At 35.5% G+C, this 27,507-nt stretch overlaps 2 protein-coding genes across 2 annotated transcripts in view; one reads left to right on the forward strand and one right to left on the reverse strand.

Moving 5' to 3' along the window:
• LOC129270546 (uncharacterized) overlaps positions 1 to 27,507 on the forward strand; it is a 53,410-nt gene that overhangs the window by 20,992 nt on the left and 4,911 nt on the right. Inside the window, exons 12-45 of the mRNA XM_064105950.1 lie at positions 66 to 200; positions 602 to 746; positions 3,364 to 3,551; positions 4,057 to 4,224; positions 4,849 to 4,996; positions 5,756 to 6,151; positions 7,011 to 7,133; positions 7,642 to 7,805; positions 8,608 to 8,758; positions 9,751 to 9,913; positions 10,163 to 10,398; positions 11,767 to 12,132; positions 12,654 to 13,094; positions 13,436 to 13,648; positions 14,514 to 14,598; positions 14,938 to 15,086; positions 15,857 to 15,901; positions 16,448 to 16,636; positions 17,106 to 17,261; positions 17,961 to 18,083; positions 18,843 to 18,962; positions 19,289 to 19,405; positions 20,462 to 20,578; positions 21,236 to 21,370; positions 22,166 to 22,282; positions 22,700 to 22,816; positions 23,286 to 23,397; positions 23,934 to 24,056; positions 24,514 to 24,585; positions 25,184 to 25,255; positions 25,656 to 25,727; positions 26,184 to 26,255; positions 26,732 to 26,803; positions 27,409 to 27,480. Coding sequence (XP_063962020.1) covers positions 66 to 200; positions 602 to 746; positions 3,364 to 3,551; positions 4,057 to 4,224; positions 4,849 to 4,996; positions 5,756 to 6,151; positions 7,011 to 7,133; positions 7,642 to 7,805; positions 8,608 to 8,758; positions 9,751 to 9,913; positions 10,163 to 10,398; positions 11,767 to 12,132; positions 12,654 to 13,094; positions 13,436 to 13,648; positions 14,514 to 14,598; positions 14,938 to 15,086; positions 15,857 to 15,901; positions 16,448 to 16,636; positions 17,106 to 17,261; positions 17,961 to 18,083; positions 18,843 to 18,962; positions 19,289 to 19,405; positions 20,462 to 20,578; positions 21,236 to 21,370; positions 22,166 to 22,282; positions 22,700 to 22,816; positions 23,286 to 23,397; positions 23,934 to 24,056; positions 24,514 to 24,585; positions 25,184 to 25,255; positions 25,656 to 25,727; positions 26,184 to 26,255; positions 26,732 to 26,803; positions 27,409 to 27,480 — 5,174 coding nt within the window. The remainder of the gene's footprint in view (positions 1 to 65; positions 201 to 601; positions 747 to 3,363; positions 3,552 to 4,056; positions 4,225 to 4,848; positions 4,997 to 5,755; positions 6,152 to 7,010; positions 7,134 to 7,641; positions 7,806 to 8,607; positions 8,759 to 9,750; positions 9,914 to 10,162; positions 10,399 to 11,766; positions 12,133 to 12,653; positions 13,095 to 13,435; positions 13,649 to 14,513; positions 14,599 to 14,937; positions 15,087 to 15,856; positions 15,902 to 16,447; positions 16,637 to 17,105; positions 17,262 to 17,960; positions 18,084 to 18,842; positions 18,963 to 19,288; positions 19,406 to 20,461; positions 20,579 to 21,235; positions 21,371 to 22,165; positions 22,283 to 22,699; positions 22,817 to 23,285; positions 23,398 to 23,933; positions 24,057 to 24,513; positions 24,586 to 25,183; positions 25,256 to 25,655; positions 25,728 to 26,183; positions 26,256 to 26,731; positions 26,804 to 27,408; positions 27,481 to 27,507) is intronic.
• Positions 3,210 to 27,507, reverse strand: part of LOC129270547 (zinc finger protein 850-like) — a 41,451-nt gene continuing 17,153 nt past the window's right edge. Inside the window, exons 11-15 of the mRNA XM_064105951.1 lie at positions 25,173 to 25,253; positions 22,678 to 22,811; positions 17,723 to 17,836; positions 8,371 to 8,526; positions 3,210 to 6,225 (exon numbers count right to left, since the gene is read on the reverse strand). The gene's annotated coding sequence lies outside the window, so the exon portion shown is untranslated. The remainder of the gene's footprint in view (positions 6,226 to 8,370; positions 8,527 to 17,722; positions 17,837 to 22,677; positions 22,812 to 25,172; positions 25,254 to 27,507) is intronic.

Raw genomic sequence — 27,507 nt, forward strand, 5'->3', positions numbered from 1 at the left:
GAACGATCAATTTCGAAAGAAGATTCTTCCCCACCCATCTCACTCTTTCCTTTACTCATTCGTAGATCTCCTTCGAGTCTGAGAGACGAGTACAAGGCGTGGTCACTCAGGGATGTCTTGATGTTAAAGCATGGGTAGAATCTTACACGATCTCTTATGGTCAAGATGACATTCAATATCGCAATGAAGAAGGAATAGTGGTAAGCTGTGTTTCATGATGTTCATTGTCTTTACTTTTTCAATAACAAATGACATTTTCTATATCAATAAACGAAACAGCATCAACAAATCTTTCTTAGTACGTTCAACAACAAGTCTATCATTGCCAAAACTGCATTTTTTATTGTCGTTTTCCCCTTTCTTTTATATATTCATTAGGCCCCATTTTCCTGCTTCGCATATGGCGCATTTTTTAAAATCATTTATACGATTGATAATAATCAAATGCATATTATGTATTCCTTTGATTGGACATTATGATTCTCCCCATCATGATTTTCCCAATGTTTTTAAGATTTTTTTTCTAACATCGAAATTGAAGCTCGTGTATAATTTCCGTTCATCGTTCATGTCGTGTCTGTAATTCTTATCATTCTGAAAGGTGTTTGAGGGCAACAGCAACATGACAACTCTTGTACGTAATGACTTCAATCCACCGTTTGTGGCACTCCTTTTAAGAGTTCATCCGGTCACGTGGTTTCGTCAGATATGCCTCCGTCTGGAATTTCTTGGATGCCCAAACAGAGGTAGGTTGAAGATTTGCCAGTCTCATACAAGCTATCTTGAAAATTATGTTTGAATTACAATAATTTTATGAAATAAAGACGTTTGACAGGCAAGCTAATGGACAATTCCCAACAATCATTTTTGTTTACGATCAGCCTTGCGTAAAGTCTTTGCCAACCGTGCGACAGCTACACCTACGGTTGATCATCAAACTCTTCAGATCAATTTAAGAAACTTCTAAAAACACACCTCTTTTCCGATTAATTTCTTTTGCGTGTATTTGTATTGTAATTATTATGTACTTTTGTTTTAAATCGTTTGTAAACGCTGTGATATAGTTAACTATGGAGAGCGTACTAAATGCTAGTTATTATTATTATTATTATTATTATTAGGGAAACCATGAAAACTAATACATTTAATGATATTATGTAAATACAAGCATTACTCCAAAGAAACGAAACTTTATCACTTCTTGAAAACTTTCTGTGACTGAGGCATCGAATTAAAGGGCGTGTTTTGAACTTTGTAGACGTGCGATATACTGCCTACTTAGTGACTTTTTGTTATTCTTCTCCAAATAGTTTTCATTCACTCATGCGTGAATGAGCAATCTTCTGAGTTATATTAGGTGAAGAATGACAATTTCAGCTTTACTATGATAGGTAATTTGTCTAATGCATTTATTATTAATCATTGGTAATTTTCTGTTTTATTTTCTTATTTTTTATTCTGGGACGCACCGTTTATGATTAAATTTATACATATAATTTGGAAAGATAAGTCTAGGCATAGAGCCAATTGAACTCCGACGATATTGAAAAGGTGGAGCACACACTTTATACACACACACCCTCACAACACTCAATCACACCCACACCCTCATTACAACAACTCCCACATCCTTCTCAAAACACACAATCACAAGTACACACTCTAACCACAACACTTATCCACACCCTCAATGCAATACTCACATACCATACCCACACCCTCATCGCAAAACACAACCGGACACACTCATGAACATACACACACCACAATACATCCACACCATACCTACACCCTCACTGAAACACTACCTGACACACACAATACATACACACCATACTCACACCCTTACTGCAACACAACCTGACACACTCACAATACATACACACCATACTCACACCCTCACTGCAACACTACCTGACACACTCATCAGCACAATACATACACACCATACCCACACCCTTACTGCAACACAACCTGACACTCACAATACATACACACCATACTCACACCCTCACTGCAACACAACCTGACACTCACAATACATACACACCATACTCACACCCTCACTGCAACTCTACCTGACACTCACAATACATACACACCATACTCACACCCTCACTGCAACACAACCTGACACTGAAATACATACACACCATACTCACACCCTCACTGCAACACAACCTGACACTCACAATACATACACACCATACTCACACCCTCACTGCAACTCTACCTGACACTCACAATACATACACACCATACCCACACCCTCACTGCAACACAACCTGACACACTCATCACCGCAATAAATACACACAATACCCACACCCTCACTGCAACTCTACCCAACACACTCACAACACATAACCGCACCCTCACTGCAACACAATCCAATGCAATCACAACACAAACACACCATAACCACACCCTCACTGCAACACTACCTGACACATTCATCACCGCAGTACATACCCACACGATCACTGCAACACAACCCGACACACTCACTACAATTCATACACACCATACTCACACCCTTACTGCAACTCAACCTGACACACTCACAATACATACACACCATACCCACACCCTCACTGCAACTCTACCTGACACACTCACCGCAATACATACACATCATACCCACACCCTCACTGCAACTCTACCCAACACACTCACAACACATAACCACATCATACTCACACCCTTACTGCAACTCAACCTGACACACTCACAATACATACACACCATACCCACACCCTCACTGCAACACAGCCTGACACACATAAAATACAAACACAATATATCCACACCCTGCAACACAACCTGACACACTTATCACAATACATACACACCATAACCACACCCTCACTGCAACACAACCTGGCACACTTTACATACACACCATACTCCCACCCTCACTGCAACTCTACCTGACACACTCATCACCGCAATACATACTCACACACCATGACCACACCCTCACTGCAACACAGCTCGACACACTCACAATACATACACACCATACCCACACCCTCACTGCAACACAGCCTGACACACATAAAATACAAACACAATATACCCACACCCTGCAACACAACCTGACACACTACAATTCATACACACTATACTCACACTCTCACTGCAACACAACCTGACACCTTTTGTAAACACACTGCAAAAATGGAAAAGAAAAAGAGAGATACATATTTCAAGTATGAGTATAATATAATAAACATGTTATTTAGATTGTTGGCTCAGTCTGTCAGAAATCAAATGACGAACATATCTTTAATCCACATAACACCTCACATACACTGAGCTTTATTTTGAACACCCGTTTCTATTTCTTTTTGCTTTCATCAGTTTGTAACAACAGACTTGGAATGGAGTTGGGTGGAATACCCAACGAAGCCATTACAGCTAGCACATTCTATTTTGCTTCACCAGGACACAACGGTCGTCTGCATATAGAAGAAAGTGCACTATCTCCATTAGAAAGGCGTCCATATTGGGGTGCAAGGGGTTTCCTTGCCAGGAATGAGTGGCTACAGGTAATACCACTGCTTTAGAATCCCGCATGAAATACAATTTGGCCATACTCTGGTCTGTTGTCTTCACCAGCAATCACAAAAATTAATGAACGTTTGATAAGTTGCATTTTAATTGTTTCCACACTAAATAATGAATAAAAAACAACCCAATTGCACCTCTTGGCAAATTGAGGTAAACATTATGAATTGTTACTTACACAACAGTTCATCTTGTGTGTAAGTTTTGTCCAAGGATTCCAATAAGTGCAAGAAATAAATAAGAAAAACTAGACAAATCCAAATGGACAAACACAAAAACATTTGATGGATTTTCTTGATTTACTCCAAATGATCTTTCAGGGACTGGATTGCCTCATAGTTTCTTAGATCATTTAATACACGTCTCTATGGTCCACTTTCAACCAATCAGAAAGAAAGACAGGAAAAACAACTCTCAAAGTCAGATATAAGGAAATAAGTATGTTTTATTAATCAATTCAAAGGTATCTTTTTTTCGTACCTTTAGATTGACTTATCAGATCTCCACACCATCACTGGCATCATAACCCAAGGAGCAGGTGTTAAGAATCAATTGAGTTGGGTCACCTCATACCGACTAGCCTACTGGAGCAAGCATAGTATAAATGGGTCCGAGACATGGATTTTCTACAAAGATATTGAGGGAAATGAAAAGGTAATGCACCTTTGAAAAGGCTTTTCATCCTTCACATTCAAAAGGAATTAAGTATTACCTCATTTTGCAATATCATATGAATGACAAGTTCATTGCGGTTCAATTCATCAAGTCTGATATGGTCATCCTAATATTTTTCAACATACTGAAAATACTACGACCATTTTCTTATTGTTTCCTCACTGGAGTATATAAACGCAATCACATAGTTTTGTATCATTGTTACCCTAGAAAATTGTCATATAAAATTAGCATCGCATTATATATTATTCTCTTAGCAACTCGAGGTGATGATTGAACACCAAGGTTTTATTAAAACAATAGCAGGTAGTTAATTTTCACTAAAACATGAGTGTTAATTTAAGGCATTTGCTATCAACATTGCTTCAATACAGAGTACTTTTTATCAACATGAATCACTAAGCATTTATAATGCTTTTGAAGGAGAGAACTTTTTTTGTAAATAAACCGACAGACGAGGAAGGATGAAGTTTTTTTTCCTTGTTCAGTAGATCCAATTATTATTTTTCAGCATGTGTGTATGGAAACTAGATTCTACCATGGAAACTATGTTTTGTTTTTGTTGTACATGTACTTGTTGTATTTCAAAATGTCTAATTCTAGATTTTACCTGGAAACAGTGATCAGAATACTGAAGTGAGGAATACCCTTGATCGACCAATCATCACTCAACGTGTCCGCATTATGCCTTATGAATGGCACAGTGCGAAGATAAGAATGCGAGTTGAGATCATTGGCTGCCCATTGATAGGTAGGTAGTTTTTGCCTTCTAGCTGATCTAGGTCTATGAAACTCTGATTGCAAAAGTGCTAATCCAGTCTATAATCACAGTCATCTCTGCGTGATACTAGGTACTAATCCCTTTTGATTGAACTGTACATCCTAATAGAGTGCATTATAGCTCCTTATAGAGTGAAATGCGCATCTCTTTAGACACGTTCGATCCAGAAAGAAGTAATTTCTACTCTTAAAAGATGCAAATCGCACACCAAAAGGTCTCACTCCGAGTGTGACAAAAGACCAGATCATTTCTTTCACATTCATAGATTACAGTTTTAACAATCTTGGTAAAAATGTAATACAATTTGATATTTTTATTAAATGGCCTTATTAGACAAGTGCTACAGGTCACATACTTAACATCCCTCTGAAGAAATATTATTTATCCATTCTTGACATAAACAGCAGATAAATAGGGCTGATATCTTGTAATGATACAACAAAGTTGAAGCCTAATAATAATAATAGTCTTATATAGCACTTACAAGGCGCCGATTATCTAGTTCCATATTCATTGGCACACTTTATATTACCCTGGCTGTAGCTGCAGCTGCTAAAGGCACTTGGTGAATTCAAGGAATTAATCCTGCCAGGTACCCTTTCACCTCACCTGGGTTGAGTGCAGGACAATGTGAATAAATTTCTATAATACATTTTATAATTCCATAATGGTGCAATAAAGATTAAATGAAGCCAGTTGTTTACACCAATGTCTTCACCAACCCTACAGGTACTGGTAGGGTATGTTCTTCGGAGAAGGGGTTGATCTACAATGGGAAATGTTACGGGTCTGTCAGCAGCAATGCTGAAGATGCATGTAGTGATATCTTTGCAGAGGACAGCCGGCGAGCTATGATCAAGTCATCGGACATCCAGGAAATTCTATCAGATCGACTTACTGACTTAATATTCAAGAGTAAGACACAGTTGACGATAGGGGCATCAAAAGTTGGCAATGAAGATTGGATGTGGGATGATGGCACTCCTGTCATCTATGAACAGTTCCTCTTTGACCTGCCTGCCAGTACTATGGAATACTGTGTGGCACTGGATGGTCTTGCCAGGTTTCAGTGGACACAGTATGAATGCCAGAGCGTTATATTGCGTGGATCCTTGTGTGAAATAGGTGAGAAACTTTTCTTGTTTCCAAATCCAAGCTCATTCTATAGCCATCCCATCAGTCCACTACAAGGACATGACCTGGTGGAAATAAATATGTGACACACAAAGAATTCACATAGTTGACTATGGGAAGATGTGATTAATAATGTTAAATTGATCAAATTTAACAATGGGAAAAGTTTCACACTGTCGACACATCTACAGTGTGAGTGTTCACATAGTTGACTATGGGAAGATGTGATTGATAAAGTTAAAATGATCAACCTTACCAATGGGAAAAATATTCACACTGTGGACACTTATATCTTGAGAGTGTCTCATGTGATCCCATAGTTGACAATGTGAGCATGAAATTAACGATGTTAAATTTGAGCATTTTAAGTGTGGACATGATCTGACCTTATGTTCCACTCTGTAAACAGAGTGACAACACACTGTGGGATACTGTATTCTTTTCAGCAGGAGAAAAACTAGAGCTATAGAGCTAGATGTACATTTCCCTTTACTTTACTTCTCCAGCCTGACCATTCTTTGGTATTTTGTCTACAACATTCAGATAGTTTTCCTACAAAAAACTGCATATACTGCAATGCTATATATCAACACCATTATTTTCTCAACTTTATCAGGAATATGTCCACAATGATACTAAACTAAACTAATCTCCAAAATCTAATATAAGAGCAAAGTGTGAAGAATAATTCCTCATCATAGATATATGTTTCTTGCTAAGGTATGAATACATTAACAAATTCCCAAAGTGAAACTGGAAATCTTCAGGTGTGTCATTTATCCCCCATTCAAACAAATTTGAGTATTTTCTTCTGTAGCTCTGAGAAAATCTATCTCTGATTTTCATGCAGATATTGATGAGTGTCTTAGTAGTGACAATGGCTGCTCACATGACTGTGTAAACTATGATGGGGGATATCACTGCACATGCCCAGATGGGTTCCGTGTAGACTCGTCTCGTCGGGAATGTGTGGGTGAGTATTTAATTGATTTATTAATTTAATATCTTTTCATTTATTGATTGATTGATTTATTCATTAATTGATTTATATATGTATTTATTCTTTATTATTATTATCATCATTATTACTATTGGGGGCAGAAATAGGTAAAAAACTACCATATGTTGTCTAAGGAGCAAAGTGACAAAATATCACAAATGGTGATCTGCTTTTTTTTTTTTAAACTGAAACTGAATGATCTGCCACATAATTTGAATGGATTTTGTGAAAGACTGTGAAAGACTAATTAAAAAAAAAATCATTTTACTTGGAGGGAGGAGGCAACCCCCTAGCTGAACCCTATGCATATGATAATATGAAAACTTCAGGAAAGAGTCAAGGTGATTTAATTTTCCCCTCACTTAAACATACATAATTATGCAAATTGATTTATAGAATATTTGCTCATGGCAGCCTGATGGAAGTGAATATCAAAATCATTATGATTACAAGTTTGCATCCAACTTATAATATTTTTCAGACATATGTGAGTATGATGATCCAACAAACAGTACTGTAATCAACAATGGATCATCATGCTTCTTTATCATGGATTCTGAAACCGTCACATGGTCAGAAGCTATCAAACGATGCAGAGCATTTCAGAGTCGTTTACCTACTGCAAATGAAGTGAGATTCATTCAGGTAATCAACTCAATGGCTTTATATGCTTTAGGTGTTACATTATTATTATGGTTCAGTGTAAAAATGACAGAGGTTATTGTTTTTACCTGAATGCATGGCAGCATTATTATTGTTTTATTATTTTCATAATCGTGATTATATTTTTGATATACATTGCAAATATTTCAGTGGCCATCAACGTTTTAGCGACCTGATCTATCATGAAGAGAAAACAAAATATTCTACTTGCACAACATCCTCTTTAAAATTTTAAAACAGTATGTGATGAAAATATTTCATAGAAACTGACACAGAGGTAGAAACAAAAAATGCCGTACTTTGGCAAAAGGAAGCAAGTAACAAAAGTATCATTTGTTGTAAATGAGCAATTTGTGTTTATTATTTACATAGGCATCAATGCAATTTAACAGCATTTTTTCAATATTTTTTCATAGAATAATCATTTCTTCCCCCAAATTTGGCCTGAACATGTAACATACAAAGGGTGTTTCAGAAACAATAATAACTCAAATTTGACTGATGTGTCACTTGCTTCCTTTTACCAAAGTTGGGCAGATGTGCTTACATCTGTTCATATATTTCCATGGTAATTTCAAGGTCTCAAAATATCTCTGGTCTTGGTCTTCAATGGTACTGTAGATCTTGGGTGTATTTGGTAGGTTGTCAGGTGAATATATCCCATAGCTGTCTCTTGTTGAAGCCACTTCCAGTCCTTCAATATCTGAGCAATATAAAAAAAATAATGGAAAGTACAAGATTATTTGCCTAATAATCATTTGCATTCAATTCCATACTGTTACAGGCAATGGATGTAGGAAATCTAAGTGATATTTGGATTAAAGACGATTCCTCAGGAGTCGATGAGCTCTGCCCATCGGTCACATGGATGGGATCTGAGATGGCAACAGAGAAGTCCAACTGTAATAATACCAGAATATTCATCTGCGAAAAAGGTAGGCAATCATTAATAGACACATCAGACCGTTGAGTGTTTGTTGTAATAAAAATATTTAACAGTGTTTTAATTCTGATGTAGGGTTCTTACACTTTCTGATATAAAATCTTCAAGATTTTTTCTATGACTTTTCAAGTTCTTCATGGAAAAAGTTGTGAACACCATGCTCCCTTCAACACAAGAGAAAAAAAATCATTACCATTCTGGTCAAAGATATATATTACTATATCTGTAAATACTTTTTTTGGTGGAGCACATTTTGAAATTCCACCACTTTCCAGGACTTTTTTTTTTTTTGGGGGGGGAGCGAATTCACGGTAATGAATTCTCAAATACCTAGGTCATACTTAAATTCCCATTTCATCTACAGATCAATTGGCAGTCATCAAGGGCCATCAACCTCTGAGTCTTTTAATGTTGATAACTTGGATTGTTAATGAATGTAAATGTATGAATTAATTTGTTAACATGTCTAAGTAATGCTTCCTTTTCTGGTTCTTGTAAGCAATGTAGTAAAATTATATTTCTGATCAATAGGAAAGGATATTGAATCAGGGGGCCGTTTCATAAAGCTGTTCGTAAGTTAAGAGCGACTTTAAGAATGACTGGTTAACCATCGGCAATGAATATACCATTTTCCACAAAGAAGGATCACCAGTCGTTCTTAAAGTTGCTCTTAACTTACGAACAGCTTTATGAAACACCCACCTGGGGTGTTTCTCACAGAGTTTACTTACAGCGCATTCAAATTTTCTTGCGGTATAAAAGGCATCACTGTATTGGCCAAATAATGCTAAGAGGACACCCATTACAGCATATTAACCAATAAGATTCTAAGTCATACTTGAACACTTTGTAAAACATCCCCCTTGTTATAATAGATGAGCTTTCCTTCATCACAACAATTATCAAAACTTGCAAGATAATTACATTTTTCGTTAGTATGAATTAAATGAGAAACTGATTGAATTCCTTCATTTTGCATTTTAGCATATGCTGATCTTCATTGCGATGATGTCTGGTCTAATGATATCACATCACACGTAACATCTGCTCCAATGGGTCATCTACAAGCTCATAGCTATCCTCATCTCTACAACCAACATTCAACATGTCACTTTACGATCAGAGGACAAGAGAAAATGAATGTCAGGTGATCTATTCAATGTATATAATTTGGTATTTTTTTCAGCGGCCGTTGACCAAAACCATGTTATAAATTCAGATAATAAACATTTCATGATATTCAAATTTTGATCACTAGTACCTTCAATGTGGTGACACACTTCAAATGTAAGTGGTTGGTACGAACTCATAAAAAGTGCCCATCTTAAATGCATACAAATATTAAACTGTAGATTAAGTTTAACTTCTAACGAGCTACGTTTAATATTGTATACAGGCTGACTATCATAGATATGATGTTGCGTCAAGATCGTGATTCTAAATGCCTAGACGTCCTTGGTGTTTATGACATAATGGGTCAGACAAACCAATCGCGTGGCCAGTACTGCGGCAACCTCCATGACATTGAAGTTATTAGCCATTCCAACGTCATCTTTATTGGACTTACCATGTGGTCGTTGACTGCTAGCATGCCAAATGAACTAGGCTTTGAAGCCTGGTACGACATGGTCGGTGAGTAATATGCTTCTGGCATTTTAAATAGAAGAAAAATACAGTTCAGGTGTCTTTGTAAGTTTGTTTTGTGAAATCCTGTTTATGATCTGACATAGCTTGTACAATAATCATTGATATCCATGAATAGTTTTACAACAAAAACCTTGCATAATCAATTCAAAATATTTTTTGCAACTGTGAGCAAGAGAGTGTGTGTGTGTGTGACTGAGTCTTTGGTCTTAATTCTTATTTTAAACAATTGTATGTGTGTGTAGGGGATGTACATGTCTATGGCAGAGGGGTGTGAAGCCCTTTATACAATATGTATTTACAGTATATGTATATATTCATTACGAAACTTTGTGTTTAAAAATGGATCTCCTCTGACACCCCAATTTCAAATTCCAAGCTACTTTCACTCGCCCCCCCCCCCATCCCGATATCAACAAGGAATGGTTATCCTTAAGTAAACAACCACGCACTCTCCCAGCTGATCCACCTTCCCTCAAGGAGAAGTGACCTTCATAAGGCCTGGCAGAGAGAGAGAGAGAGAGCAAGAGAGAGGGGGAGAGAGAGGGAGTTAACTGGGGGTGATTTTTTAAAACTTATTGTTATTTCGGCAATTGTGGGTCATTTTGCATCGTTCAAAATTTCAGTTCGATCTCCATCTAAATTTTGAATCGTTTTTAGACATGCTAATGTCCTAAAACAAATAGAATACAAATTTATTCTTTCAAGATTACTGTCAGCCAGGAAGCTCTGAAGAGTTTGTTTATACTATTACGTAACAAGGACAGCTGCAATCCCACTCCATGCCGTTCATCAGCCTGATGTGGTGGCATGCACAGTGTTTTATCAGCTCTTATCAGCAGCTGCAGTCACTAAATCCACCCCACCCCAGTTTAAACGAGAGAAATGAAACTTTCCCAAAAACTGAAAGTGGGGTGTCAATACCCCACTTGAACTCCCATTGACTAACACGCAAGACATTATCAGCAGTCAGATGAACCCCACCCCAGTTTAAACGAGAGAAATGAAGCTCTCCCAAAATCTGAAATTGGGGTTTCAAATACCCCACCTGAGCTCCCATTGACACAACACGCAAGGCAATGGAGTTCCTGTGTTATAAGCTGGTGGGGTATTTTTTAAACACAGGATTCGCGTAATGTTTCTCCTTTTTCTTTTCTGTCCAAGGAATCTAGTTTAATATATCTTTGCTGATACTGTTATGGTATAAACAGAATTTTGATCAAGCTCTTTTACTTAAGGATTTCTTTAAAAAAAAATCTTGTTTCAGAATATCATGTGATGAGCATATTATCTGAGATATTCTCCACAAAGCTAATGAATGCACCTAGTGAAACCTATCCTATGATATCTCCATAGATTGTACTGTGATAGACTGCAATGCTGTATGTGGTGGAACAGTCAGCTTTCACGGACCATCAGGATCAGTCAAGACCAAAGACTTCCCATCCATCATACCACCATTCATCAACTGTGAATACAACATTAGCGTTCAATCTGATCGCTACATCTCTCTTCACTTCACCGACTTTGATATCGTAAGAGGCACTACCAACTGTATCGACCATGTCTCCATTCATACAGCAACCAGTGTCCTAAAACCTGCTCTATGTGGAAATACAACTCTTCCCGTCATCATATCTAACTCATCTATGATCATCGTAACCTTGGTCACAGGGTTAGCTGGGAAATCAAAAGGGTTTAATCTTGACTATAACACATCAGGTGAGTGCAAGGCATGATGGTGGAGGAAAGGTGAACATATTTTCATAGTTTTCAAATACAGTGTTACTATACATTCTTAATACTTTCACTACAACCTGGAACCTCTCTAATACCTCAGTCACATTGGCTTTAAGGCGGCCGTAAGGCAAGTCGAAATCAGCAGTTTTACTCATTTTTATTTAAACCACCTATATGTAGCTGATACAAAAAATGTTAATGGCTGTTTTCGACTCGCAGTACGGCCGCCGTAGAGTGAATGTGGCTGAGGTATAAGGTTTTTTCTGTACAATTGTGTTATCAACAAGAATCAAACATTTCATAGAATTTTCTTAAAAGTCATAAGTCATCATAGTCAAAGTTATTAGCATAACTGCATTATAATCATGTGGTCAAGATATTTTCAGAGTGTAAACCATTCCAGTAATGGTAATTCACTAGAATAATATTTTGAGAATAAGAGCGTCAGGAGCTTGTACTTGTAATCTACTCAAGTGTATTATATTGATGTCCCATTATTGCAGAACTGGGAGGTTGTGGATTTGGTCGGGATACTTGCTCAGGCGTGGAGTACTGCAATCTTCCTGCCGCTGTGTTTGTCTCTGTCAACTATCCGTTTCCTTACTCACCGAATTCCCAATGCCGATGGAATATCATTACCCCTGAAGGCTCCTTTGTGACAATCACATTTACACATTTCGATGTCACCTCCCATGTCGATGACCACGAGTGTTCTTTAACAGACCACCTTGTAGTCTATGATGGGGACGATGATGCAGCAACCCAGCCACCAATCCTGGGGCGCTTCTGCAATTCTAACCCTCCTACAAGCGAAATTCGTAGCAGTCTGAATGTCGTAGTCATTGAGTTTATCTCTGATGAAAAGCTTGAAGGAAATGGTTTCTATGCTGAATATCGGGCTGCATACACAGAACTTGATGTAGACACAGCTACAAACATTCCAGGTAAAGTAACCTATACTATAGACTACAAAAACAGATTTTCTTGATGAATTCATCTTGAGGTCAAATCTCTTCTGTCTACTTTCCATATCACCACTATGCATGCAAAATTCTGACATAATAAATACAGTGTATGACCTTTTAAGTATTTGAATGAAGATATGTTACTGGAGTAATAAAACAATTAATTATAATTAAGCAATCTACAAGGTCCCAAGTCTATAATAATATATTCATATAATTATGCCAAAAAAATTGTATCTAATACCTATAATTGCACATACAGTGTAACATTTAAATCCAAGTATTTCATCATCATATCCGTTATTTTGTTAAACCTATAGATTACACATGCCCTGAAGATTGGGAGCTGTTTGGAAATAAATGCTTCCAGTTCACCTCTCTCAATCAGACGATAAGATGGAATGATGCATCGAAGATATGCAGAGATAAAGGCGCCTCCCTCGTCAGCATAAAGACAGCCAATGAGATGAGCTTTATCCATTACATGCTGACATCATCTTGGTTTACTGGCAACAACATGAAGACATATATTGGTATTAATTGAAACTTTTTTTATTTATCATCATCCCAAAAAAACTTTGAGCATAGCACATTCCTATCAGGGGCGGTGCCATAGTATTTTATTAAGGTAAGGGCAACAAGACCTGAAGGTGACATCAGTTTTTTTCTCAGAAATGATAAGGAAAGTGTTATACCACCAAGAACGCTCTCTGCGACAGTCTCATTATATCTTCTTTATTCCCCTTTTCTCTTTCCATTATTTCATCACTACTTTAAATATCATACAGGGGCATACAGTAGATTACTAGGGCCAATTAAACTTGTACCAGGTGTTCAAACTAGCCTAAATGCAACCGAAGTAAACCAATTTGCAAAATGGAAAAAATTCAGTTTTTCTAAAGTCAAAATGGATACAAAACAGCAAGTGAACACCCCAAGTCTTAACTCCCCAGAAACCCTTCAATCTATTAAGATATCTTCATCCCTCAGAGAGCTAATACAAGTGACTAAAATCTTTCCGCTGGGACATACCCTAAGACACTGGAATGCCAATTCTCTAGGATCTCATGAAAAATTCAGTGTCAATCATAAACCATTGATATCATCTTCATGAAACAAGCCTCAAGGGCTCAGTTATAAAGGCTTATCCAACTGTCATACATTTGAAACGCCATATCCTTATCTGGACCTAACCTAGGACTATGAAAGGACTGTGAATAGGCGATATTTTAGGCCTGAACTTCCAAAGAGAGCACCCATATACAAGAGGCTACCTTGGCTCCATAGAGTAGTTCTTTATGGTGCTTGGTATAACAAACTTCAGAAAAATATTTATATATCCTGAATGCAACAAAAAGAGGCAAGTAGAAGTAATCTCTTCCCCTTTTTCTTTATCAGGTCTGACAGACAACGCAGAGGAAGGTCGGTTTAGATGGGAAGATGGAGGCCCTCTAAGCTATGCAGACTGGTATATAGCCGATAGGTAAACATTCTGGTGTATACAGTTTAAATTTGGGTTAGGATATAAAGCAGGGATGTGAGTGATCACAAATTAAAAGACCTTTAAAAAGTTGAAAAGTGTTGTAAAAAAAGACGCTGTAATTGAAAAAGCTCCCAGACCTTTCTACAGAGGAAAGATAAAAGAAGCTGAAATTCACCTGAAAATTAAAAGGCAAAAATAGCTGAAATGAGCTAAAAAGGTGAATGTTAACATACCCCTGACAAAGATTGATTTGAATACATTAGAAAGTTAAGAATGGGAATAATGGAGCAAGATTCATGAATGCAACAATTGAAATTAAGCAAGTATTTTTGTTGACAGGACTGATGAAGCTACTCAACCAAATGGGCACGAACAAGAAGACTGTACAATGATCAAACTAGAAGACCTACAATCCTCAGCTAATTGGCATGATATATCATGTGCATCGCGTGAAGCAAGTCAGTTCATCTGTGACCAACCCGCCCAAGGTATGTCTACATCAATCATTCAACACAGTCCTGGGCATGTTGGCTCAGTGGTAGAGTGCCTCTAATGAACGGGAGGTCATGGGTTCATTCCCTGGTCGTGCCATACCAAAGAATTACAAAAATGGGACCTTCTGCTAGACAAGAATAGAGAATGGTAATAATAACTTTATATTAAGCAGACCGCTGGGAGACAGAGCTGAAGTGGCAACCCTGGGTAAATAAGAATTATTCACTATATTCAGTTGAACCCTTTAAAGTTCAAAATCTTGGGAAAATGTTTATAATATGCATTTGAACATTGCTGAAAACTAGAACAGGTTCTATTATGATTCTGAAATTGAAGTGAATCAATATGCCCACAAGGAGGCACCCATCTCATTAAAAAAAATTCGCTGAAAAAAATTGCTCAAAGCTAATCAGACGCATAACTACAAGTAGTTTCATGTAATGCCCTTCAAGTTTTGAAGAAAATGTTGAAAAAAAAAAATCATGGGAGACATTGGACATTAATGCCTATTCATAATTCCATCTTCAAATCATTTTGATTTTACCAAAATATTGTAAGTCAAATTTCCTTTAAAAAAAGAATACTGGTACTATTCCAGTGGTCATTTTTTCAATACTTTGATAAAGTGATGTAAGTCATATCCATGTTATCCTAATCACACCTTTTTTCTGCTTTTAGGAGTTTTAGATTGGCAAACAGGATATTAATGTGTTTAATACTCATTATTCTTGTTCTTAACATCTGTATTTCATTGTGTTCACAGGCGGTGACCATGTCACTTCAAACATTGGACATTTATCATCAAAAGGTAATGTCTCAATACATGTCATATGTTGTACTTCATGCAGAAGTAAAAGGCATCATACACACTATTATCCCATCCAACAATGATCTTGGAATTCATAGATGGTGAAGGTATAGCCATAAGAGAGTCTAAATATTTCAACACCTCTTTGAACTATGCTAGTAGCATATTCCTTTTCTTATTCTAAATTTGGCATTTATCTGAAATTGTGGTTTAATGGCATCTGATTCTCTTTGAAAAATGCTAATTTAGTGAATCATAAAATATGAAAGACTGTAAACTTGTGTTTTCTTGGAAGGGGTTACTTTGTCAAACCTTTGGTCTCATGTACAAATATGGTTGAGCAAAATACATGAAAAAACAACAAATGAAAAAAAATCCAAAACCAGCCAAATTAATCTATTTTCAATCCCTCTGTATGACCATGTGAAATATACTTTATTTTTTTCTACTTATAAACAGCCACAATAGTGAAATTGAAGAATGAAGGGAAAAAAAATTAAACAAACATTTTATGGGTTGAGATGTTTTTATATTTGGTCTTTGAAGGTTGTCCATCGGGAAGCTTCCTGATAGATGACACTTGCATATCTCTGGCCTTGCCTGATGAAAACAGTGTGTTACCATGCCAGGCAATCCAGTCATCCACCCCTTTACCTCTGCAACGTCTAATATATGTTATTGGTCTATTATGGCAGTCCAAAATGACACCAATGGGAACAATCATCGACATACAAGGTATGTAAATTCAAAGTTTTAACAATTCGCCAGGGGAAGTGACGAATATGTTCACTTGAAACTAATTTTACAGTGAAACAAGAGAATTGAAATTGTTGATAAATAAAGAAGGAATATAAGACGAAGAAAAATACAATGTTAAATCATCAATAATTGCTGGTATTTCTCAATTCCAAAGGTTTCTGTCTTACAGCAGCAAGTTTTCAAATAGTTGCATTTATTTGGCTTATGACAGGTAAGAGGAAGAATCAAACTGATGATTGCTGTGAAGATAACATTTATAGAGCCAGTCACTAAACAAAGCAGCTCTTTAATCCTAACTTACTTTTACTTTTCAGCTTCGATATTCTGAGAGTTCGTTGAATAATCTGACAATGAAATAAAGTGTGTTTTTCCTAGAGTTCGATAACTATCAAAAAAATGGTAGTTTACTATAAATATGATGCATACATACTTTTCATTAATGCAGGTATATACAGCACTGATAATCAAACTCTGAGTCCAAATGGCATGTCAACTGAGCTGACATGTCACATGATGGAATACAATGGAGCTGATTGGCTGCTAGTTGACAGAGATTGTGCTTTTGTTTCTGATGGCAGCATATGTTACTCTCCTGCGTCCAGTAAGTATTGGGACTAAAAATGCGATGCAATTTAGAAAACTTATTTTCAAGGATTTAAATGCAGTGTTATTTCCTTCAGCAAAAAATGTCTATATTATGCTGCACTCAACCAAGGTGAGTCAAACAGGGACCATGCAGGAATTTATTCCTTAAAATAGCAGGAGCGGATAACAGGTGCCTTGCTACATAAAGTAATAGTATTATATGCTGCTTTATTTTAAAGCATTCTAAGTGTTAAGTACTATAGATGAAAGTATAATTATTAATATTATTATTGACAGAAAGTGTTGGCACTTAATTTAATTTACTGTCTTATTGAACTGTGCAGGTTTGTGTATTTCAAAATACTTTACTGGACAATTTCATATTCATTTATTCTCATGTTTCATATCTATCTCTGAAATAATAATTATCTATGAGACATTAGTCTTTTATTCATAAACATCTTATTTCATTCTTACCCCATGGTTAATGCTAGGTCCAATAGACTGGAAACCACCCCAGGAAAATGTAGACATATACTTCTATGGGAGAACCAGAACATGTTACCTCTAGTCTTGACTATTTGGGCAAGCCTGTAAAGAAACAATACATTAAAAACTGATGTACCAACATGAAGAAAGAAAGAAATTGAGACATGTAACTGTATTAATATCACAAAAAGTTGAAATGTAAATACTTATTTTTTCTTCTGAACAGATCTTGTAAATATCTGTGGAGAAAACATGTTCGAATGTAGAAATGGAGAATGTATTCGGTCGATTCATGTTTGCGATGGTCGTGAAGAATGCCAGGAAGGGGAGGACGAAGAGAACTGTGGAGGTTTGTGTATTTCAAAATACTTTACAGGAAATTTTATATTTATTTATTCTCATGTTTCATATCTATCTCTTAAAATAATATTTATGATACATTAGTCTTTCATAAATAACATCAATGAATATGGCAAATGTAGATTAAATGGTAGTAATTTTTATTACATTTCATATTCTAGCATTTGATTTTAATCCAGAGCCAATGGGCATTATAATAATAATAATATAATTATATAGCGCTTAATACATCGGAACGACATCTCTAAGCGCTTTACAGACATATTATTACCCCGGTCATCGGATCCTTGCATGCCCGCATACAATGTATGCACCTTCTCCACCCCCTGGGGAGCATTCCAACAAGAGTTCCAAGACTCAATTGCTAGGCATACTACATAATTATAGGCTTTCACATCCTACCAGGTACCCATTTAACACCTGGGTGGAGAGTGGCAAAGTGTGGATTAACGCCTTGCCAAAGGATGCTAGGCCATGGTGGGATTCGAACACACGACCCTCTGATTACAAGGCGAGAGTCAGAACCGCTACACCACGGCGCTTCCACTGCATTGAAAGAGAGAGGGGTATAACATTAAAGGGAATAAACTGATAATTTGTTTGCAAATTGGTAATGATAATAATTTGAGAATAGAGATATCTCAAGAAAAAATTAAAGGGGAAAAGCTGCTGCACACTTTGATGATCACCTATCACGAATATCAGTCTACCAGTAACTCGTTTGTCTTAAAATTGGTTTAAAATACAGGTGGGGATGAATCTTGTCCAGAATCAAGTTTCAAGTGTGATATGGGTAGATGTATATCATCTTCTTTCTACTGTGACTTTGTACTACACTGTCTAGACCATTCAGATGAGAAAAATTGTGGTAAGTTTGGTAATCGGGCCAAGGTTTAGCAACCTGGCTTTACAAAATACTTTATTGAACAAATGAATATATAATAAAAAGACCACTTTGTTAGAATTCATAACAAGAAATGCATCTCAAAGATAAGTGTCATGATCTAACAAACTGTACAATGGTAATTTTAATTAGGAAATATATGTTCATCATGCTATCAACTTTGGCAAATAGAATTGCTAAGAAATTCAAAAAAAAAAAATCTTGCAGTATAATGAAATGAGGACTCAAATATCACATAATTGTAGCATGACGATGACACATTTTTATGTATTTTCTTTGTAATACTACAGTCCACCCACCATGTAATGCAAATGAATTTGAGTGTAACAATAGACAGTGCATAGAGGCATCGAAGCAGTGTGATATCACTCCAGACTGCGTGGATGGTAGTGATGAAGAATTGTGCCGTAAGTATTAGAATTCATTCCTGCCCTAGATCAGGGCTCCACACTAACCCTTTTTTTCTACTGGTCCTACCTGTTCATGTCAGACCAGTAGATACCCTGTTTTTCCATTTTTACTGGTCCAAACCTAAAAGCTTTTATTGCCCCCCTCCCCCAGAAAAAAAGCATACAAACAGTACACACACAAAACATTATTCATGAGAATCATTTCTCAATTTCGGAGAGCCATTTTTATAATTTAAGAGAAAATATAATTTTTTAGTTTGATATATTATATACTGGTCATCTTGGACTAGTAAGAATCTGGCTTTTTCTGAAATGTTACTGGCCCAAAAGCAATTTTTACTAGTCTGGGACTGTGCCAGTGTTGCATGCTGCCTAGATTTATATCCCTTTCCATCTTACCAAACTCATAAAATTGCACTTTTCATCAACATTCTTCATTGTGCATTTATAGATTCTATCTTTCACACTATCCCATAGTCTACATATTTCTTTCTCATTTCCTCTTTGTATTGTCCATCTGACCCTATTGTCTTCTATCTTGATATTTTGTTTTTGTCATTTTTACATTCTTTTTTTTTTATTGTTGTCTGTCCCCCTTTGTTTATATTCTTCATAATTTTCCGCTTTCATTCACCTCTACCATCATCAGTATCCTTTCAATTTTCCTTTCCCTCTCGCAATTGGAACATCTTCTTTCCCTAGGCATGATTGATAGCACACCTAGAACATTACAATATACATGTTCAGTACTTCCAATCATTGGATGATTTCCCACATCAGGTTTATCCACAGAATTCTTAATTGCTATGAACCTGACAAAGCCTTATTTGACTTTTATAACTGCTTTATTTATTTTTTTCAAATAGTGTACATGAGCCTTTTGTTAACCTTTTATTCCGATTCGATTTAATTTGTATATATCTCGCTTTATGAACACAATATTTAAATCCTTACGAGACACGTAATAAACAAGGAATTCTCTTGTACACACTCCATCGTTTGTAATGTTCATCACACTCATTTCGCATTATGATAACTTGGATTCATATATAGAGTTCTGTTCTGGTGACACATTCCAGTGTTATGATGGTACGTGCATCCCAGGTAGATCAGTGTGTGATGGGAGTCTAGACTGCCCCGGTCTTAATACTGAAGACGAACAACTATGCGGTAAGAGGAATATAAATTCGCTGGAAAAGTTGACTGAAGTATCAGTATTCTGGATAATTTATATTCAAATATTCAAGTAAAGGATGTTGATGATGCTCTGCATGTTAGATGTTGTAACACACTTTCGTGTGAGTTATCATTTTAAATTATATGTATTTAGTATTCCAACTAAAGGAAAATAAAAGATTAGTTAAGAGCCGCAAGTATGATTTCAAATGCCCATTTCTTGATCCCTTAGGAAAATTTATTTGCCCTCTTAGACTGGAAAAGATTTGAAGATAGAGTTTGCATTTTTAGATTTATTTTAATGTTGAAATGTATGAAATGTATTGCTCCCACATTCCAAGTCATTTACTTTTAGGAAAGAAATTCATTCATACTGTACAAGAAATTCCTCACAAAATAAGTTACATTTCCCAAAATGTCATATTGAATCATTCAAACACTCATTTCATTATCAAGCCGTCTCATTATGGAATAGTCTTCAACCTGAACCTCAAAACATAAACTCCCTCTCAAGTTTTAAGAAATATTTAAAAGATAACCTTTAAGTCCAATTGCAGCTTAATTTTCCAATATTAAATATCTCCGATGTCATAAATATCAGTAATATCGATAATATTCTTGAATTTAACTTTGATTATATAATCTCTGCAGAATATAATAACAATCTGGACACACCAAGGTGCTTGAATGGTGAGATGCTCAACCCAAAATGGCGATGCCTCTATGACTTTGATGAATATGGTTTACAACAAGGCTGTCGTGATGTTACTCATCTTCGTGACTGTGGTAAGATGATTTCAAAGCAGGCAAAAAATTATTATTTTTTCCTTATTTTCTGGGGCTACTCATCACGACCAATCACATCACGACCAATCAGCGAATGGGAAATTTCAGGAGCTCTATTGTTAATTCCCAGGGCTCTTTTTGAGCATTTTACGAGTGAAATTACCCCGAGTACCCACGTAATTTTTTCCGTTTCAAAGTCAAATAAAGACTAAGATGATTTTTCTTTACTGAGAGAGTCACACACTTAGCTGAGCAATCTGGACCTTCTTGATTCCAAATTATTTTCATCACGAACCCATTGTTTACTAGCAATTTGTTATGACCATCATTATCAGTGTTATTCATATCAATCCAATTATCAAAAGTACACTCTATATTATGGATTGCAATGAATTGAAATGATGGAATAATAAACAATGACATATCTCCTGTGTACTTAGAAAGTAAAATTTCAATGTGTATTAATTCTTGTGTGACTTTATGGATCAAAATCATTTTTTTTCCAGAGAAATTGAATTGCAAATTTAGAAAACTACGACCAGGTTATTTGATCAATCCTATTTCGAAAAAAGAAAAAAAAGCCATGTGGTTTTGATATGGATAGAACATATTTCTTGTGTACTTTTATTTGTATTTTTTTTAATTAAATCACAAAACCTATTAAGTTTATTTGTCATTTTGTTATTAGAATAATAATGATAGTCAGTCCTTAGATCTACATTATATAACATAAAATAGTCTCTATACGTGTGGAAAGCAGAATTTCCAAATGAATCGTTTTTGTAATTTATGCAGGTGAAATTCAATGTTCCGGAAATACTTTTAAGTGCACAAATTCCTACTGTCTTCCGCTACGGAGGCGATGTGATGGTGTTGCCGATTGTCCGAGTGGTGAAGATGAATTTGAATGTGGTAAGCTGAGGATATATAATGTAATGGATGAGACTGTCTCATTAACAATTAAGACAAGTTCTTGATACATTTTGTATGAAGAATTGATCAGTCATTTTAATAGATTATATATATATATAATTTTTGTTAAAATGTCATATATTGTACACTTCATTCACAAATTCAATGTCTCTTCTACTAAACATGTTGTGTTGCCGGCATTATATCATATATGCCCCGACTTCAAAAACATAAGCACATCAAAACTTGAATTTGAGAAAAAAACGACTCAAACGAATCCCTCTGGGACAAAGACGAAAGCAATTCAATGAATTGTTTTGTCCTTTTTTTCTAAATGAGAACTGAACCCTGATACTGAAAAATTACTCATAACTATTCAAAATATTTTTCAATACCTATGTCTCTTGCTGATAACAGAAACCTATTCCTGTCCCGGCTTCCTTCGATGTCATGGAGAGAAGTATTGCGTTACAGATGATCAGATCTGCGATGGCGTTAAAGACTGTACGGATGCCGATGATGAGATGTTCTGTGGTAAGTTAGGTGTGGGCGAGTTGAGGAAGACAGTGAGAGATGAAATCCGAGAATATAGTGTGAGGAAGGGAAGGGAGAAAAATGAAAAGACAATGATAATGAAGACCAACATAAATTATTTTTCCCCTCAATATTCAGTATTGTCATTGGTACATTCACCTTACCTTTGTGAAAAACACATATAAAGTCAAGCATATCTATAAAGGCTACCCTAGAGAAACAGCATAAATGGCCATTGGAGATGGGAGGTCTTTATCATCAGGTTCACTGGCTCATATTCAAATTGGAGATAAGATTGGTGGCCACTAGAGGTTGTCACTATACACAGATGGTCACTAGGACAGGTTTGACTGTATATTGAAGCGGAAGGTAACAAGAATCTGAAGAGAAACAGCAAAACAGTTCTGTGGAATAAAGGAGCCATACCTCTATAGTAAAGATAGGACTTTCATTCTGTTCTTTTTTCTAGACATTGTTTGTCCCACTGGATGTACTTGTGATGGTCTCAGTTTTAATTGCCACTCGTTCGAGGTATGGACACCTGAGCTTGCTGCAGGTATCCCCATAACTGCTCGTCAAATGTGAGTTTATACAAGTTGACTAACAATATTTCAAAATGCATAATATAAGGTAGGTATAAAGTTGTAAAAAGCAGATAAAACAATTTTGTTACAGCGTACAAAACTGACTTCCCTATCTCACAAGACATTGGTAATAGACTCTATCTTAAAACTCCCTGTAAACTTACTTTGTATAGATATGAAAGTAACACGAACATAATAATCTCGAATATCGGATTTGGAGTATTTTCTTTCAGGAATTTCTTGACGCATTTATATGTAGGAAAGTTGGTTATACAATAAATTATATGGTAGTTTGGAAAAATATTTGATAAATGCAAATTATAAAAACCAAACAATATTTGTTAAAACTGTATCATCTGCAAACATTTTTTAATTAAGAGGTGATAGGGCCAAATTTTAACCAACCTTATATCTTTTCAGACAATATCAGACAAAATGGGCTGATAAACAATCTTATTTCCAAATCATCATAAAGATTTAAATCAATGTACTTCCATTATTTGATTATGCTTCAAATTGTTTTGGGGGCACAGAGTGATCATTGATGCATACCACATTCAGCGAGCAAGAAGAGATACAGAAATGCACTGGAACCTGACAACACTAGAAGATACCTTACATCTCAACCTGTCATCATACATGCTACTACTTTCTCTGTAAGTGTTTACCCCCTCACAGTGTCTGTTAGATTATTTAATAAATATAGTTCTATCTTTTTACCGACATAAATTATTTGAAATGTGAATTTATTCAACATGTCAACATGTAGCTCTTGATACCATTTTAAATTCTTTGAATTTTGAATTTATTTGATATGCTGTCAATGTGTAGCTTCATGTTTTACCATTTTAATCTCTGTGAAATATTAATTTATTGATATGGACCTGACTATCCTTTTGAAATGTATACTGAAACTCTAGTTACCAATTATCATCCCCACAAAAAAGTGCATGGATGTGAAATGACTCAGCCATCCGTTCTCATACTTTTGCATCTTTCTTCTAAGATCAATTTCTACAAAACAGATTTATTATCATGATTCTTGTAAAGTTGACATCGATATGTAAACTATATTAAATGAAAATAACGATCACTTTCTCTTCCTCTCTACAGGGATCTACCGGGTAATGGAATAGAGTATATTGTACCTGGGACTTTTTCTGGACAACATAATCTAAAGAAATTGTAAGTGTCTTGTTTTTAGTTTACATTTTTTTAGCAAGACAGCAAGGCAATGTCATACATGTATAAGTTGCTTGTCAACTTGGTCATAGAGCCATTGTAATATCCATTTTGTCATTATCTTGATTTGAAAGCAATATATTTCTTCCCATCTTGCTTATTATTCAAGCTCTCATAATAATTCCAAGTGACTATGGTATGCTTCACCATTAGAAGACTACAAATACAATAAGACAATTTTTTGCATAGTGTAATTTCAACAAAACAGAAAATGTCAAACGAATGATAACGAGATTCTTTTACAGTTTCAAAATGATGAAACGGGCCATTATCTTTGATATCAGATCATTATGTATATATATATATATATATATATATATATATATATATATATGCACACAAAGAGAAGATTAAACAATACCATGAATGATGAAGATACAAATGTATATTAATGTTGAGTATTGACAAGTCAATTTTGAATAATATATTAACATTGTGTGATATACTGAATCAATTTGTAAATACAAGAAGACACAACCAATTTGGCCACGACTTTTAAACAGAAATGAATATAAAAATTGTTATTATACCTTTTTTACAGAGGCCTTTCCAGGAATTTCATTCAGATGCTGTATGCTGATACATTTGCTGGATTGGATCAACTCACTGACCTGTAAGAACAAAAATAATTTCAAAATATTTTCATCACCTTTGAGTTTCTCTAGAAATTAATCATTTACAACATAGTTATACTCTAACATTAAATGTGTGGTGTGAGTGAATGTGTGTGTGTGTGCATTATGTAGATACATGAAATCATGCTGTTCAAGCGGGGGGGGGGGGGGGGGGGGTGGGGGGGGAGGTTGACGGAAAAGATCCTCCCTCTGAACAGTATACTGGTCCAATTCTTGAATCTTTGCAGGTGTACAGTGTGAGTGGGTGTGTGTGTGTGGGGGGGGGTAGATAAGTGTGAGTGTTCACACTCTTGCGTGATTAAATAACTGGTTTAAACACATACGACTCTGTCATCTGAAAACCTTACTTACTATCAATTAAAACCTAATTTCATACAGGGACCTCTCATCCAATCCGCTGATGATCCTACAACCCGGTGCTTTCAACTCTCTCTCCAGTCTTCCCTTCTTGTAAGTGTTGCAAGGCTTAACCTTCATTTTCTTGTTCATTAAAAATCACAATGATTCAAATTCATTCCTATGCCAAAAACAATCTAGGCTTAACCTTCATTTTCTTGTTCATTAAAAATCACAATGATTCAAATTCATTCCTATGCCAAAAACAATCTATTTACAATTGGATTTAATGGATAATAAATGTTTCAATTGCTAGAACCAAACATATTTGTGTAATTTGATTATTTACACATATTGGAAATATTGTTGGTAATCTTGCCTGAGTAAAAAAATACTTATTAACCATGACAATGCTCCGAAGTACAACTTACATGTACAAATCACTTCAGTGCCATTTACTGAATACATGTACCACAATTTATCATTGTCTTGCATTTGGTGTATTAGATATGTTTATGTTTGAGATATTAAACATTTGAACAATTATCTTCAATATTGTCATAATTGTAGACAGTTACAGAATCTTGAGTTACAATCCCTTGAAGCAGGAACTTTCAATGGACTCGATTCACTTGAACTCATGTAAGTCTGAATAGTTTGCAAATCTCACCATAAGAAAAGATTGATCTTTCAATAATGTTTATATGTATCATATAGTGATGCTCAATTTGAATCTATTTAAAGGCCAAATTTGATATTATATTTGATTATCATCGTGAAGCAAAATATTCATTTGTATAAAGTTTGTAAATATAAGTGCTTTTAGTACACTAAAAAATGAGTGAAATTTAAGTATAAATATGAACGTTTTCATAATTTGGTTTATGTATAAACAAGATATTGCTTATTATTATAATGGGCTATAAGTATATAGTCATCTTCACTCAAATATCCATTTACATTTTGTTAGTTGTTTTATGATGACAACCTAATAAGGGTAAACCTGCATTGTATTGAAATATATTGCACAATTTAGCAAATGTATGCTGTAAAAAAATGCAAAATGATAATAAATTTCAATCACAGCACTAAGAAGTATTGGTGATGTACATTTACAGAAATTTGAATGACAACAACATAGCTCGAGTGGAGTCTGGTGCATTTGACGGTCTGAATAACACTGAAACATTGTGAGTATATAGCTAAATCAATTTTAGTTTTAAATATTTTTGTCCTTCATATAATGATTTTTTCAATCCTATTTCTTAAAGGTTGAATGACATCCATTTTTAAAGTCCCCAAATTATTCTTGGGAGGTTTTCAGAGGATTCAAGAACAAAGTAAATGTATTGAAAATGCCTGTAAAATGACAATGAACAGCTGGAAGTCTTTGTCGAAAATTGGTAACCTGGGACAACAAATTGCAAATGAACAGCTTGAAGTCTTTGTCGAAAATTGGTAAACCAGGACAACAAATTGCAAGTGTGGTTTGCCCGGAGTCAAGGACGAAACTGATGTTTTGATTCACCAATTTTCAACAAAGAATATTGGTTGTTCGTTGTCATGAAAGGCATTTAATGATACATTTAATACTTGTTCTTGAATCCTCTGTATGTCACTATGTGGAAACTCCCTACTTATTCTTTTATAAACACACATGAGTCCCTATGTATATCCCTGTCAATTTACTGAAAATAAATTACATGATATCTAATATTTCTCTTCAGCAATATTGATATTTAAAATATAGACAGAAATGCAATTTGATGGTCAATGCTGATTTTTTTTCATGCAGATTACTTGAACGGAACGACCTTGTCAATTTTGACATGGATATTTTCAGAGGGCTGGACCAACTTCGACATCTGTAAGTCCATTATTTGTTACCAATTAC

The sequence above is a fragment of the Lytechinus pictus genome, chromosome 10 (genome assembly GCF_037042905.1).
Source record: "Lytechinus pictus isolate F3 Inbred chromosome 10, Lp3.0, whole genome shotgun sequence".
Taxonomy (NCBI): domain Eukaryota; kingdom Metazoa; phylum Echinodermata; class Echinoidea; order Temnopleuroida; family Toxopneustidae; genus Lytechinus; species Lytechinus pictus.